This window comes from Lethenteron reissneri, chromosome 51 (genome assembly GCF_015708825.2).
Source record: "Lethenteron reissneri isolate LAM-NWPU_2019-01 chromosome 51, ASM1570882v1, whole genome shotgun sequence".
NCBI classification, from domain to species: Eukaryota; Metazoa; Chordata; class Hyperoartia; order Petromyzontiformes; family Petromyzontidae; genus Lethenteron; species Lethenteron reissneri.
This window is the reverse complement of record NC_083829.1, coordinates 4928601-4943491: the sequence shown is the minus strand read 5'-3', so window position 1 is coordinate 4943491 and position 14891 is coordinate 4928601. Positions and strand designations below refer to the sequence as shown.

Genomic DNA, 14891 nt, shown 5'->3' with positions numbered 1-14891 from the left:
AAACGGCTGTACACCGTATAGACCTGCAAACTCAATTTTCCTGCAACAACAATGCGGGGAAAACCATATGGGTTTACAGGTATGATAATATTAGTGGCGAAAGCCTACTTACTACTTGTTCAATTTCAAGGGGTGTCAGTGCCGGATTAAGCTAGTGCAGTGCCTGTAGCATATAATATAAAGGGGCCCTAAATAAAAAAAAAACGTCAATATTAAAACACGTAAATTTTTACTTGCATTGTAAAGTAATTGTCTTTTTTTATTTTCTATACATCCAGATAATACGATAAATCGCTAACTTTCAACACCCAGTCGTTCATAAAAGTTTAAGGCAGCATAGTACTATAGTAATAGAACAAGTGCAGAATCACTGAACCGAAATTGATAGCTTGAAAGCATTTAGCGCACGGCCCTTGAAAGTGGGAGGCCCGTAGCATATGCAGCTACTTTTGCTACGAGGATAATCCGGCTCTAAAGGTTGGTATATATTATAGATTTGAAGTTTTCGTGAATGCAATAATCATACTTTTTGGTTTTATTTCGGTAAAGTCACGTCGGTAAAAAATAAAATAAAAATGAAAAAATGTAGTTGTTTTTCCTTTTTATTAAATTTTTTACTTACGTGCCTTTACCGAATAAAACCAAAGAGTAAGGTTGGTATATATATTGGTTGCTTAATTTTCTTTTTACATTTTGTTTTAAGCACCGTATGTATAGGAGGTAAATAATTTATTAAATCAAGGGCCCTATATCCCACAATCCCCCGCGCTCGCCCCTTCCTTCCTCCATATTGGGACCGGCTGAGGTGAGTACAGACATACGTGCGCTCCGTAATCCGCGACAATCCACGAAGTGGCGACGAACAAACTTATCCTTAAATAGTTTATCTTGTTGGCGGGACTCTTAGGCGCGCGTCGATGTAAATATGTTCGCCGATTATTTTGGGGAAGTTGTGTGTTTTTGTTCGGTTAGCGATTGCCTGCGCGCGCCGCAGGCTCGCGCAGTGCGTTTGCGGCATAGGCCGCAAGCGTGAACTGAAAGGGGACCCCGGTGATGTTTGTAGTTGTAAACATTTAACATTAATTGTGAGATTAAAACAAAATGTTTGCATTTCTAAAATTGGTTATCGTCGTGCAAACCCAGCTTTTGTCAATGAACTCGCAATGCGTACAATATACTGTACACGCGTGTGAGGGGTTCCGTTAACGATGATCATCGCGGCTGCCAATCTGACACCCTTACGAGCCTAAAAACATTCAAGATGCCCCCAATTATTACTATTTAATAAAACTCGCAGTATTCAAAAGGAGGTTAATAGGCGAATGGTTATGGTTCGTGTACTTGCTATACAGCAGTGGACACACATCTGTGTACGCTCGAAACACGTGTCCGCTTTATCGTGGCCTTCCCGGCCTACGTAGTCGGATGTTAATAGTTATACTTTGACATTGTCAGCGCTCGTATAATATTGTAGACATCGTGTATGTCAATTGTCTTTTCGTCCGCTGCTGCATTGAAAGCTGCTTTCTCCTACGCCGTATATGTTATAGGGGTTGCTTGACCATACTTAACCACGCTGGTCACTGTAGGTTGTTGAAAGCCTGGCTCTGGTTATGTCACTCGCCACTGATGTTAGCCGTCGCCGGGTGTCGAATGCAGTTCGAGTTCGTATAAGCACATAAAGGACAGCCTTAGTTATAATTACCTAACAAGTCACTGAACGTTTCCGTTAAAAACACGAACTTGTCCCGTTTGTGTTTTGAACGCTTCAGTTCCCTTAGCCCATGTGGTAACATTTGCATCCTACGATGTGAAGTTTCTGTTTGAATCGTAAAATAATCGGGTTGCTTAAAAAGCAGTGGGATGATGTATCCGCTGACGATTATAAACTCTCCTCGCACTTTCGCGAGCCACCATGTAGTGAGAAATCTGGTGTTTTTGTGAAAGAATTCGTATACTTATCGGTATACTTGCCTTGAAATAAAATTTGTATAAGTCGGCAACGTTTAGGGCAATAATTCATCTCAGGTGTGGGAGCCACGCTTTTCGTCGATTCAATGCGTGTATCGCGAGCGTAAAAGCACATGTTTGAATTGACGATTCAGTCGTTAGATCTCGGCCAGGTAGACCCATGGCTGCTATAAAGCTTTTGGTGTTTAGCGGTGCTGGCACGAGGCACCGTCTTCTGCAATAGAGATGCGTGTGCCGGTGTAGTGAAGTATGGTCCAAACCACCCTCCCACGGCCAGCGCTGCCTGGATTGACTACCCCTGTAATTTTGTAAGAATCGATGTTTGCTGAATCGTTGAGATGCTTTACGAGCTACGCGCCTCTTAATGCGGTTGTTTTTAGGTTTCATCTTTGATCTTCTTGGTTCTTTCGGTAAAGTCACGAAAACTTTAAATCGAAATTTCATTTTTGAATTGCAAAACCGTGCTGCGATGCTGCTCGAGGCGTGCATTGGTCGGTCTTTTTGTAGAAAGTGTTTTACTAAAGATATTAAAATCGGCTTGTTAAATACTTAAAATAGTCTCAGTTGTGCCATAAGTGCATCTGTTTAGCATGAGAGTTTAAACGTGTCCACTATTCTGGATAGACATTGAATAGTTGGTTCTTCACTTGGAATCACAAAAATCCCTTGTTAGGACTTTGGAACAAGGCGGCGTGCTTATTATGAGCAGTTCATTATATAACGCTTTGTCAGTAGTACAACTTTCAGGTAGTGAGACTGGCGAATCGCAAAGATGAGAATCTTGTTCTGCGAAGCTCCCGAAAGTTTCTGGGTCGCGATGTGGCAAGATTAAAGGACGGGCGGCCTCATGGCTTCTTGAATCGTTCTTGTCGAGCTACGAAATGCCCCGTTTAGGCGTTACAGGGCTGGCGTCTCGGTGCTTTCCCTGTGTCACACGTGGGCATAGAGAATCAGGCTCCTAGTTTACACTCGGCCGCCACCTACATGGTCGCCCTGAATGATTGTGGAGCCAACATCGCCGCCCTTACACGAACATGGCTGGCTTAACACCAACTAGGTCGTCCTGGCATGAACAGAGGCTGTGGGGGGGGGGTAGGGAGGAACACCTTGAACCGATTCAGGTATTTCCACTGATTTTGTACGTGGCCCGTGAGCTCTAGCTTGCGCGAGTGTGTTGAGGAGCGTGTCACGGTGCTGACGGAACGTGCGGTGTGTGTGCGGTGTGTGTGTGTGTGTGCGGTGTGTGTGTGTGTGTGCGCGTGCGGTGTGTGTGTGTGTGCGGTGTGTGTGTGCGGTGTGTGTGTGCGGTGTGTGTGTGCGGTGTGTGTGTGCGGGCACAGGCGGCACCATGGTGGCGCTACGTCCCCTCGTGAAGCCCAAGATCGTGAAGAAGCGCACAAAGAAGTTCAAGCGCCACCAGTCGGACCGCTACATCAAGATCAAGGTGAGGGGGGGGGGACTACTTTGAATAGAATGAAAAAAAAATTCCTGTTCGTATTTTGTATCTCCAAAATGCTGTACAGAAACGCTGGGATATGGGTATCTGACAGGAGGCATATTCATTTTATAAACAAACAGCTAGCTAGAGGAAAATCGTAAGATCTTGAGCCTGGACTTTTAAAGTGTCGGGAGCCGACTGCATGGGTGGCTGTGGTTGAAAGAGTTGCAGATGAAAGAGCCACCTCCAGCTGAGCGGTTGAACTGGGGGTTTCAAACGAGAAGGCCTTGCTTGCTTGCTGGAGCAGAGTGCATGAAAATATGAATAGTGTAATGAGAGGAGATGTTGGAAAGCATGGAGGAAAGTAATGTGTAGTGAAAGGGGAGGAGAGTGCATGGAGACCTGTTAGAAATTGATGAGATTGGAGAGAGGGTAGGTAGTGGTGACTGAAGGATCTTGAAGATAGTGAGTGCACTCCTGAAGTTTATCCACGAATGGATTTGGAGCCATGCAAGTACAGTGGTAATAAAAATATAAAAGAAATTAACAATAGACAATATAATTATCTTTGTAATCTACCGACCAGCTCAGTGGTCGAGCGAGCAGCATGGAATTGTAAGATTGCAAATTCTAATCCTGGTTAGGGGTTGTTTGGTAAAATAACTAGCACTTTGTGGCGAAATCAACAGCGGTTGTCCCATGATAATCTTGTGCCTGCCATTAATTCCACCACTGACTCACGGCTGTAAACAAAAGATGAGCAACCACCTCGGTGCTCCATTTGAACAAGAAATCGCTTTGGCCTTTTTTAACAAGAGTTTATAATCCAGACCTGTTAAAAAAATCAAGGAAGATCGTGGTTAACACACATGGCCAGCTCGCCCTCTAACACGTTAGTCATCTCCCTCCCCTGCCCCCCATTCTCGCCCCCCCCCTCTGTGACCCGGCAGCCGAACTGGCGCAAGCCGAGGGGTATTGACAACCGCGTGAGGCGGCGCTTCAAGGGGCAGCTGCGCATGCCCAACATCGGTTACGGGAGCAACAAGAAGACCAAGTACATGCTGCCCACTGGCTTCCGCAAGTTCCTCGTGCACAACGTGCGAGAGCTGGAGGTGCTCATGATGAGCAACAAGTGAGTGTGTGATGGCATCCGCGCCCCCGTGCTTGTCTCTTGCATGTCTGCAGCAGTAGGGGATCGTTTTAACACGTAGGCTTTCGTGACCAATATAAAAAATACATTTCATACAGGTAGGAACAACAGTTCCACACTGCCCACCACGGATTATTTGTCTGTCGTGCATAGCCCCTCCCAAACATGTAGCACGCTCCCGGATTGGTTGAAGTGCGTCACGTGACCGCGAGCTTTCTGTCGTGCGCGAATGCGCTGTCCAACCAAGTTCCTACCTGCCCACTCCGAAGGAACGTGTTTCAGGATTAGGGGATGTCTGTGGTTGATTGCCCCCAACCCCCCCCCCCCCCCCGGCCTAATAGAATTGCGATTAAGGTGGTTCCTAGAGAATATTTTCGTAAAATATTTTGTCTTCTACTATGTGTTGGGAGAACGGTCCGGAAGCGAATATCAGAGCTGCCTCTTGAGATCCCGAGTAGGGGGACAATTTGTTTTTTAATTGATTATCGTTTCCAAAAGTCGTGCAAATCGGGGCCCAAGTAAGCGACCGCAAAAAAGTTGATTACAATTATCAGCTCATGAATGGACGAATGGGCCAGTTTAACCACAAATCTACGAGACAGTTTTAAGACGTAGGCTTTCGCGACCAATATCCATAGTAAAGGTTTTTTTTAGTTAAGATTGTGTAAATATAACCCACCATCACCCGACAGCCAATGAGTTAGGTTTGTCACGTCGTAAAAGCATGCGAATTAGTTACTACTTCAGCACACTCTGGTGTGTTGGAGAGTAAACCCAAAACATCCAAATAGCCAACTGACGACCTCCTAAAGAACCGCATCTATGGAGCTGCTATGCCCCATGGACTGGAAGCCAGACGGCGTTTGAATCTGGCCTGGCGTTTGAATCTGGCCTGGCCTTTGTCTCGGTGCCTCCCACTGCCACTCTGCACTCGGGATGCTGCCAAGTTGAGCAACGGTGGTGAGATGTTAACTCCCTCGCCTAGATTTTCAGAAAGTCGTGGGGCTTGATTCCGACCCTGGCGCCTATATGTTTGGAGTTTGCGTGCGTCTCTCCCTGTGGTCTTGTGGATTTTTTTCCGGATCCTTTGGTTTTGCCTTCCACATTGAGAAGTGTGTTTTATAATATTTAGCTGATTTACACATTAGCCACTTCAGTGGGTTGTCATTTGTGGCCAGGTCGTTTATGAAAACGAGCTATATAGCTCAGTGGGACTTCCCTGGTAAAATATATATTTTTTACCTTTTTTAAGCACACATTTCGATGGAAGAGTAAGAAACGCCTTTAATGGATTCATTAATACATCTTTAAATGCCTGCAGCACAGTATGTCCTGTTTTACAATAGTAGTAGGACTTACCTGGTAAATTTAACAAAAAGCTCTTAATTTAGGGTTGGTGGGAAACCCACCCTCTCGTGAACACCTTGGAGCGGTGGTTGTCAACCCGTGTGGCTTGCCTTTCGGGGGTGGGGGGGCACAGGCTGTGGCATATAATGAATATCATGCAGGAGAAATGGCTTGTGTGCAAGAAAACGTTGTTGGTTCTTCACTGGTGACAAAACATGAATACACAATAACATGCCGGTATAGATTTAATACGTGCCATGAAGGCCTAGGGGCCACCATACTAAAAAAGTTGTTGAGAAGCGCTGCTTCAAACACCCAAAACGTTATCTGGTGCGCTGGGCGAGACGTATATTGAAATTACTTAAAGTCATAATTGTCATTTATCCTACAAAGTTTTATGAGTCTTGATACTTTCATGAGGGGGGGCGGGGTCAACACAATGGTATGTTGGGTCGGTTTCATTTTCGAGTTGCGTTTTGTGCGGTTTAACGGAACCTTCCGGTAAACGTCTTCGTGCCTCGTACCAACGCACGCACCGCTTCTCTAACCGGTCCTCGTGTCCTGCCCTCCCCCAAGGACGTTCTGTGCCGAGATCGCGCACAACGTTTCGTCAAAGAAGCGCAAGACCATCGTGGAGCGCGCTGCGCAGCTCGCCATCAAGGTGACCAACGCCAACGCTCGCCTGCGCAGCGAGGAGAACGAGTGAGCGGCGAGCGCCCGCCGTCCCCCTCCTCCTGATCCTGCTCTTCACCACCACCGCCGCCGCACGGCCACTTACCACACCACAGAGCCGTTTGCGCTGTACAGACTTGTTGTTTGCGCCACTTTGTAAACGGAATAAAAATGTGGAAAAAGAAACTTGTACGTCCTGTTTTTGGTGGAGGTTGTGTGATGCTTTCATGGGGAGCATTTGGTTCGCGCACTGCTTCAAACCTGGGTTTAATATCCGCTTTAGGTGGATATCTGAGCTTGTCCAGGGCCCTCCCCTAGGTCGACTCGGCCTTGTGCAAGTAGCTGGTGTGGCGTGTAAGAATAAACGTGGGAGAAAAAGGTGGCTGCGTGTGGTGCTGGCAACACCACACTGGCGTGGCGCGTTGGCCTTCAGAGGTGCGCTAACATGACTTGCCCCACCACCAGTCTGGCTGTATGGCAGTTATGGGCAACCTAGAGGAGTGGGCAACATGAGCGGCCCTCCACCTCGGTGGGCCGCAAGCTTGAAAGCGTGCTTGTGTGCAAATCGCGACCCCACGCATAACCCTAAATGAGTGTTCACTAATTTTCTGAGGGGGGCCCCATTGTCGAGAAGACATCTGTACGTGAGGCCCGCCACGCAGCCGCCTGCTAGGGGTGTTATCACGTGTATTGTTGGGGGCTGCACTAAAGGCCACCAGGGGCCGCTAGTTGCCCGTGGTGGCCTGCCAACGAAGAACACTCCCCTAAATACACTTACAACAGGGCCACCACGAGGGGCTCTGTCGGCTGTATGCAACCCGCGGGTTACCCACCACTACTAAACGGGGCACCTTGCGCTTGGGTCTGTTCTGTTCCGCCGGCGTCGCCTCCACAGCCTGGCACAAGCGCTGTGGTGACGCTACTTGATGTCAATTAGCAGCTGCAATTGCAAAGTATCGAATCGGTGCTCGCGAACGTCATTTTCTCCAACCGCCTTTGTCGGTTATAAGAGGAACCTTGGCACCTGCCCGCCACTTCAGTCGGTTAACCCAAAACGCGTGGAGTCTTGCATGATCTGCCTTGGAGCGTTTGCAACTCGTGTCTTCAAAGTGCACCTCGACTGGTGATCTTAACTAATTTTCAGAGGTGAGGTGGGGGGAGCTTGCCGATAATACAAGTTCAAGTTCATGTATTAGGTATAGCCCTGTGAGCCATTCGGCTCTTGAATTGGGTGCAACCGCAACAAACAAAAACGTGAACAAGAAAACATCTTAAAGTGACTGTGCAAAAAGAAAATCTAAGAAAAGACAGCAAAATATTGCAGAAAATGCACCGTACACCAACAGCAAAACTCCCAGTGAGATGCAACTCAAACAACAACAACCACAAGACAACTTAGATTAAGGCCATCAGTCTAACTCTGTACTACAACAAACAAACATGGCCAAAATAAAGCTATAAAAGCAATGAAACAGTGGTCATAGGAATGCATCGGCAGTGTGAGGGCTACCACATTTTAAACCATTGGTGTTTGACATCACGGTGATGATAATGGGGGGGGGGGTGTTTTCACATTTGTTGTATTGTCGGGGTCCACGCTAAAAGCCACCAGGGGTCTTTCCAAATGAAGAACACTGACCTAGCTTGTTAGTGTGGTGCTCGGGTGTGGGACATGGGTTGTGAAGCGCTCTGTGAACAGCAGAGGGCAGTGCCGCAAAATCCATGGTTTTACCGAGTCGATGGCTCCCCGCCCTCGATCTGCACACCGGCTGAGTGGAGTACCGTAAAGGAACTCCCTGCCGAAGCCCACTTTTAACGGTCAATGCGATGTCCCCCTAACGCTTGTATATTTGAATATCCACGTGTTCATGTAAATTCCATGCGGGCTGCTTTTTTTTATCCTGCTTTGCACACTTCAGCTCTTGTTCCACTTTGTCGAGAGGCGTACCTGCTGTTGACATGCGTGCATCAATTGCTGAGGCCTCGCTCCTCAAGTTACATCGTTGATACAGATCCACTTGCAACTTGAAAGCCAACATAAAACGGACCACAAGTCCTATTTATTTTCGTTGGCAAACTCAGTTTTGTGACGTGGCCTTGGCTGACCCGGGTCTGTAAAGACGTAATTCTATTTTTAAAGCCACGTTATGGCCATGCATAAAAGACGCAATTTCCACAAGGGTTCGTGGGTTCATCAAGGTCACACGGGTGGGACGAACAGGGTCGTTGCTAAAGGCACATTTTGTATTTCTCGTCAATTTCTCGAGCGCTTCTGGACTGGCGCTGGGAGTCGGGAGTAGCAGTGTAAGGCACTGCCACTACAATACAAGGCACGCCTTTCCACAGTAACCCGTGGCCGCCCTGATTAATGCTGCGGGTGCATTGACCATAGAAAAATATTCGCCGTCCGGTTTTCGGTCGATGTTTTAAGATCCCATTTCATGGCATTCACAACGATAGGCCAATGCGTTCCAACGTCATTGGTCCAAGTTTGAAATACTGGAAGGTCTCCGAGTACACGGACCCGCTCATGCGAACGACCCCGATTCATAATTTCTACACTTTGCGACTCGTACTTTAGTTACATGCAACGGGGGTGGGAAGCGAGGAGTGAAATCGTCCTCCTCTGCCATCACGCGAACGTGGATTTTACAGCGTTGTAACTGCATCGCCCGCGCAAGAAACGAGTCCAACCAGTTAAATTTCGATTTAAAGCTTTCGTGACTGCAGGGATTCATCTTCTTGGTTCTTTCGGTAAAGTCACGTAGAATGGAAATAATAAAATAATAAAAATAAAACATAATAAAATAATTCTCACGACGTTTCGGCCACAACGCAAGCAGCCGTCCTCAGGTGAAGAACAGGTCTGTCAGAAAGAAAGACAGCATTCAGACGCTGTCTTTCTGACAGTACTGTTCTTCACCTGAGGACGGCTGCTTGCGTTGTGGCCGAAACGTCGTGAGAATAATTAAAAAATGTTTTATTTTTATTATTTTATTATTTCCCTTCTACGTGACTTTACCGAAAGAAACAAGAAACCAGTCCAACCAGCTCGCATATTTTTCGGATTTATCGTAGACAGATGATTAGTGAATCGTTTACTGTACAGTACTACACTTTATTAAACATTAATAAACATTAATATACATTTTATATATATACCTGTCAACCCCTTATCAGTGCCTAGCTTATTACAGACCATTTCAGACTTTATTGGTCACCCCGTGCCCTTAGAAATCTCAACGTTCATTCTACAAAGTCCCATCACAAGGGAGAAACACAAACAGACATTTGTTTTTGCCCGTATTGAAACGGCTGTACGCAGTATGGACTATGAAAACTCAATTTCCCTGTACAAGAATACGGCTAAACCGTATGGGTTGACACGGTATATTTCTATAAATGCCTGCAGCACAGCTTACGCCGGGGGGTACACAGAACCTAACCTCCGCCGCGTACTCCGAGACCTGATTGTACTACTCGCAAAATTACTCAATTGGAGTCTGATGTGAGAACTTGGCGAGATCCTCCTGAAACACGAGAGCCATGAGAGTGAATGTGGCTTTCCTCGCGTAATAATCTTGATTTGAAGCTTTCGTGACTGCAGGAATCCTAACTCTCGTTCTTTCGGTAAAGTCAGCAGTTTTTTTTCTTGCTGTGGTTGTCCCACCTGATGACGATTGCTTGTGTTGCGATCGAAACGTCGTGATCTATTATTTTATTTCTACCTCCGTGACTTTACCGAAAGCGTAATAATACTTTAATAATGATTTCAACTCGCTACGCACAGTATTCACTCGGAAAGGACGACTCGAGCACAAGGAAGAACCGCAGAAGGCATCAGCCAGGCGGTGAGCGAGTGCCAACAATTTCCCAAGGTTTGCAGTCCTCTATATATTAAGATGCTTCCAGTCGTTTAATGGGCGTTCATAAAGTGGAGGCAACACACTATCCCATTCAGATTGGTCCAGATGGAGATTGTAGCATTTTACTGCACTGCCGTCTTATGGCAAGCTAAGGTATTATGGTCCTTCGACACCCACGGGATGGGGAAGTCACGGTGTGATCCAACGTCCCTCGCTGCTGTCTCCACAGTGCCAGATTACAGGCAGTCAACGGGCAGCGCGCAGTCACCACCGCCCGACCATCGTGATTCGCCTGATGGTCCTTCACCACCCATGCATGGGCGACGCGGTGGCTAGGAGATGTTAACTACCTCGCCTGGTATACAGGAGCGCGTGGGTTTGATCCCGACCCTGACGCTTGCTGCTGTATATTTGGAGTTTGCGTGTCTCATCATCACGGTGGCTAGGAGATGTTAACTACCTCGCCTGGTATACATAAGGTCATGGGTTCGATCCCGACCCTGATCAATGCCTGCTGTATTTTTTGAGTTTGCGTGCCTCTCATCATCACGGTGGCTAGGAGATGTTAACTACCTCGCCTGGTATACATAAGGTCATGGGTTCGATCCCGACCCTGATCAATGCCTGCTGTATATTTTGAGTTTGTGTGCCTCTCATCATCACGGTGGCTAGGAGATGTTAACTACCTCGCCTGATATACAGGAGGTCGTGGGTTCGATCCCGACCCTGATCAATGCCTGCTGTATATTTCGGAGTTTGCGTGTCTCTCTCCCCCTGTGGTTTGTGTGGAGTTTTCTCCGGGTCCTCCGGTTTTCCCCTCCACAGTTAGAAACATGCGTTTAGAGTTTTTGGCTGCCATAGATTTCCACTTGATAAGCCACTTCATTGGGATATCGTTTGTGACCAGGTCGTTTCTGTAAAAGATGTATACAGCTCGGAGGGCCTTACTTGGCAAAACTAAAAATAGCGTAGTTATTTTGTATCTGTCAAGAAAACTCTTGCTGTGCAGCAGAACCTGCTAGGCGCGTTATTTGGATCATTACTAACAGCGTCATCATTACGCACTGGATTTCAATGCGCGTGCGTATTTCACATTTTTGAAATTCGTGAAAAGAACGCCCGGTACTCGACTTACCTAGAGCCATAACCGTGACCTTTGCATGAAGGTTCCACCCCGCCGAAGCCGCTCGCTGATAGGTTTGCCGACACGCCGAGAGAGAGAGAATGAGAGAGAGAGACAAAGCTGCTATGCAACGGCCCTCATGGGTGGAGTTCATGATTCAACTTTGCGACCAAACCTGTTCTGGACGCAAATAAAGGCCACACGTGACGACAATTAACACGGGCGATGAAGGGAGGATTATGGATTGTTCGTGGTGCTGGTGGCGTGGTGGTCGCGTGATGGTCTGGTGGTTATGGTTTGTTGTGCTGTGTGGTGATGCTGTTGTGGTGGTCTGGTGGTGTGATGACGGTTATGTTTGTTGTGCCTTCACATAGGTGCTACTCGCTAACCTCACTTGCCCCAACAGTCTATTCACGATATACGGGGGGATCTGTGTTTGTTTAGTGTTCGTGTGCTCGTGTGTGTGTGGGGAGCAGTAGTGGTGTGTAGCGGTTAGCCAGCTGTGTTACGAAACTGGGTCAGGTGGTTATGTTGGTGGCTTTGTTGCAGTGATATGGTGGTTGGGCTGTGGTAGTGGTTGGTGGTTGCGTTGTGGTTGTGTGGTACTGGTGGCAGTGTTGGTGTCGGTAATGGCGTGAAATCCACGCGTGCCAGTTCTGATCGGCCTGCTGTATACCATGCGATCCTGTCGGCCAATCTGGCTGACGTTTCAACTCGCGACCCAACCTATCCTGTACGCGCCCGTGATGCATGCAAAATAGCCCACTCATGAATGACGACACGGCAATAATGATAATGGTAGGTAAGAGAAGTGTCAATGTTGTTGTGCTGTGTGGGTGAGTGGGTGGGGGGAAGTTGGAAATTCCTAGTGCGGCAGTCGTCCTACTGTGACCCCAAAAGTTCCTTTAGTTGGCACAGAACAAACATGAGAAAAAAAAACCTGCGGATCTATTATTATCCGGGGAGGTGTTGGTATTGTGCAATAATTTCTGGTCTTTGTCCACCCCCAATACCCACTTTAGACATGACGCAATTGTCCGAGGCGAGTTTACGCGTGGCGGTGTTGCAATCGTACGTCTCGACTACGGAGTGGAAGCTGGCGAGGGAAACGGAGGAAGACTGCGGGATGGACGGCCCCGCGATTATAACGATACATTATAACGGGAAATAACATGTTCCTTCAAAGCCTTTCTCCATGGCTCCCACCAACTTCTTTTGCACGAAGTAATGTAACGGGCTCCTCTGTAGGAGTTATCGCTTTCACAATCGTCAATAACCGAGTCAGAGGGTCGTTAGAAATCAGTGTGGTACCTATTACTATTAAACTATAACAATGTTTTTTGTTTTCTTCTTACCAGGTAAGGCCCACTGAGCTGTGTGGCTCTTTTTCAGAAGCGACCTGGCCAACGAGAAGTGGCTAAACGCACGATTCTAAACGTGGAGGGAAAAAATTAACCCGTAAAAACAAAGTTTTTCACTATAAATCTTTATATGCGTGGCGGCTAGAGTCCTCTCGTCCTCTGGCTTGAGATGGCTGCCACCTATGGGTCAGATGATTGCCTGCCACCATTAAGTAATTGGTAATTAAATATTTTAAAAAATCCTAAAAAGTGTAAAGTTATGGAAAAAAATTTTCACGAAAATAAATTGTCACGCACAACGAGTCTGTGTGCAAAATGTCAGCTCGATTGGATCACGGGAAGTGGGTTAAAAAACGACCGAAAGATTTGCACGGTCGTAAGCGCGCAAGTGAACTTAACATAAAGGATTTAAAAACCCGGAGGACCAGGATGAAAATGCACGCGACCACGTGGAGAAATAGACGCAAACTTCAAATATACAGCAGCAGCAGGCGTCAGGGTCGAGAGCGAACCCACGACCTCCTGTGTACCAGGCGAGATAGTTAACATCTCCTAGCCACCGTGGCCCCCATGCAATGCCAAAAAATCAACATTTTGCGTCAAAGCCTCTCCATGTCTCTCACCAATTTCAACGCACTACATAATGCGACACTCTCCGCTGTAAGATACGAAGTCCACGCTTTAACAATCGCCAATAACACGAGTCGAAGGGTCGTTAGAAATCGGTGGGGTACCTATGAATGGGTGAACCGCACTGACCGGCTGGATGAAGTTATGGTCAAAACAGCCCCTACGACTTTCCCCGACTTAAAAAAAAACCCCCTTCGAAGTGAATCGATGGCTCAGAGGTCAGAGTCTCCGGGGTGGGACGCGGAGTTCAAATCTTGCGTTACAGCAGTTGTCTGTGATTGAAGTCGGGTTCTCCAGAAGGTGTGGTGAGTTAATGCACAACAAACGAAAAATACATCCATCACGTTAAACTTGGTTTTGCTCTCTCCTTTGGCTAAATTCCAGCTTCTGAGAATTTGAAATATCTCGCTGTCAGTCACGTGAACGCAGAAGAGCTGCCCTCAGAGGTCGCCCGGGTGATAGGAATGTGTCCCCTGATTTTCAGGTTATTCGAGAAAACACCGGCAATCGGGCCAAGATTTTTGTTAAAAAAATTAGCGGATTGGTTTGAAAATATCTCGAGTTTTTTGTTTTACAAATGTTGGTGGCACATGGCGTCGTGTGACGTCGATGCATGAATGTCACCAATCCGAAAAATTGTCGTTGAAAAATAATATACATCCGGAATTATCTTTAAAAAAAATCCAAACTCTGGACCTTTTAAAAATTCCCCCCCCAAAAAACACCATCCGCCCCTCCGTGATATCCACTTGCCACGGGCCGTTCTCGAATGCAGAGATAGCCCACGGATTCCTCATCGCACGAGATGACGTTACGTGACAACGTGGCGAACTTCTTTCGCACCGTACACAGCCAACCGTACAACTCGGGAGACGCCGCCGATAGCGCAACTGGGGACCACTAAACCGGCAACATTTTTTGTTTAAAAAAAAACAAAGAAATCATTGCCACGCGCGCGCACTTCGCCCGGTTCGAAGGTTGCGTCAAGCCCCTCAAGACAGTTTGCAAGACAATCGATAAAGCACCAGCACGTCGAGAGAATATTTAAACGTCACCCCACCCCTTCCCCTCTCCAGCTCACCCCCATGGAAAATAAAACTTGAGATGACATCACCCCTAGCCAACGGCTCTCTAAAATCGGGCTGTGCCAATGTTCTTGGTAACAAGTGGAGGGTGGGTGTGGGGGGGGTGGATCTTAGCTGGATACTTGATTTAACGGAGTTGCTAGCAGCTGGCTAAAAATTCCAGTGTTGGGTTTAGACAAAAGTATATCTATAAAAGATGTTGTTTGGTGTTATCTGTTGTCATCCCTTCAAAGAAAAAGCCACCCCCC

At 47.1% G+C, this 14891-nt stretch overlaps 1 protein-coding gene and 1 non-coding gene across 2 annotated transcripts; both read left to right on the top strand.

The window, feature by feature from the left end:
- Positions 1-752: 752 nt before the first annotated feature.
- Positions 753-6764, top strand: LOC133355607 (large ribosomal subunit protein eL32). The gene is made up of 4 exons (XM_061572960.1): positions 753-805; positions 3312-3415; positions 4360-4541; positions 6483-6764. Exons 2-4 carry the CDS (start codon positions 3320-3322, stop codon positions 6610-6612), a joined length of 408 nt encoding a protein of 135 aa, XP_061428944.1. The 5' UTR covers positions 753-805; positions 3312-3319; the 3' UTR covers positions 6613-6764.
- LOC133355690 (small nucleolar RNA SNORA17) lies at positions 2852-2988 on the top strand. Its single transcript, XR_009756747.1, has one exon. It is a non-coding gene; the product is annotated as a small nucleolar RNA SNORA17 (small nucleolar RNA).
- Positions 6765-14891: the final 8127 nt, after the last annotated feature.

What these genes read in the sequence shown, in the direction of transcription:
- LOC133355607 (XM_061572960.1), top strand. Translation starts at nt 3,320, where the DNA reads ATGGTGGCGCTACGTCCCCTCGTGAAGCCCAAGATCGTGAAGAAGCGC. An exon ending in ACCGCTACATCAAGATCAAG is followed by an intron (nt 3,416 to 4,359) that starts GTGAGGGGGGGG and finishes GTGACCCGGCAG; the next exon opens with CCGAACTGGCGCAAGCCGAG. An exon ending in GTGCTCATGATGAGCAACAA is followed by an intron (nt 4,542 to 6,482) that starts GTGAGTGTGTGA and finishes CCCTCCCCCAAG; the next exon opens with GACGTTCTGTGCCGAGATCG.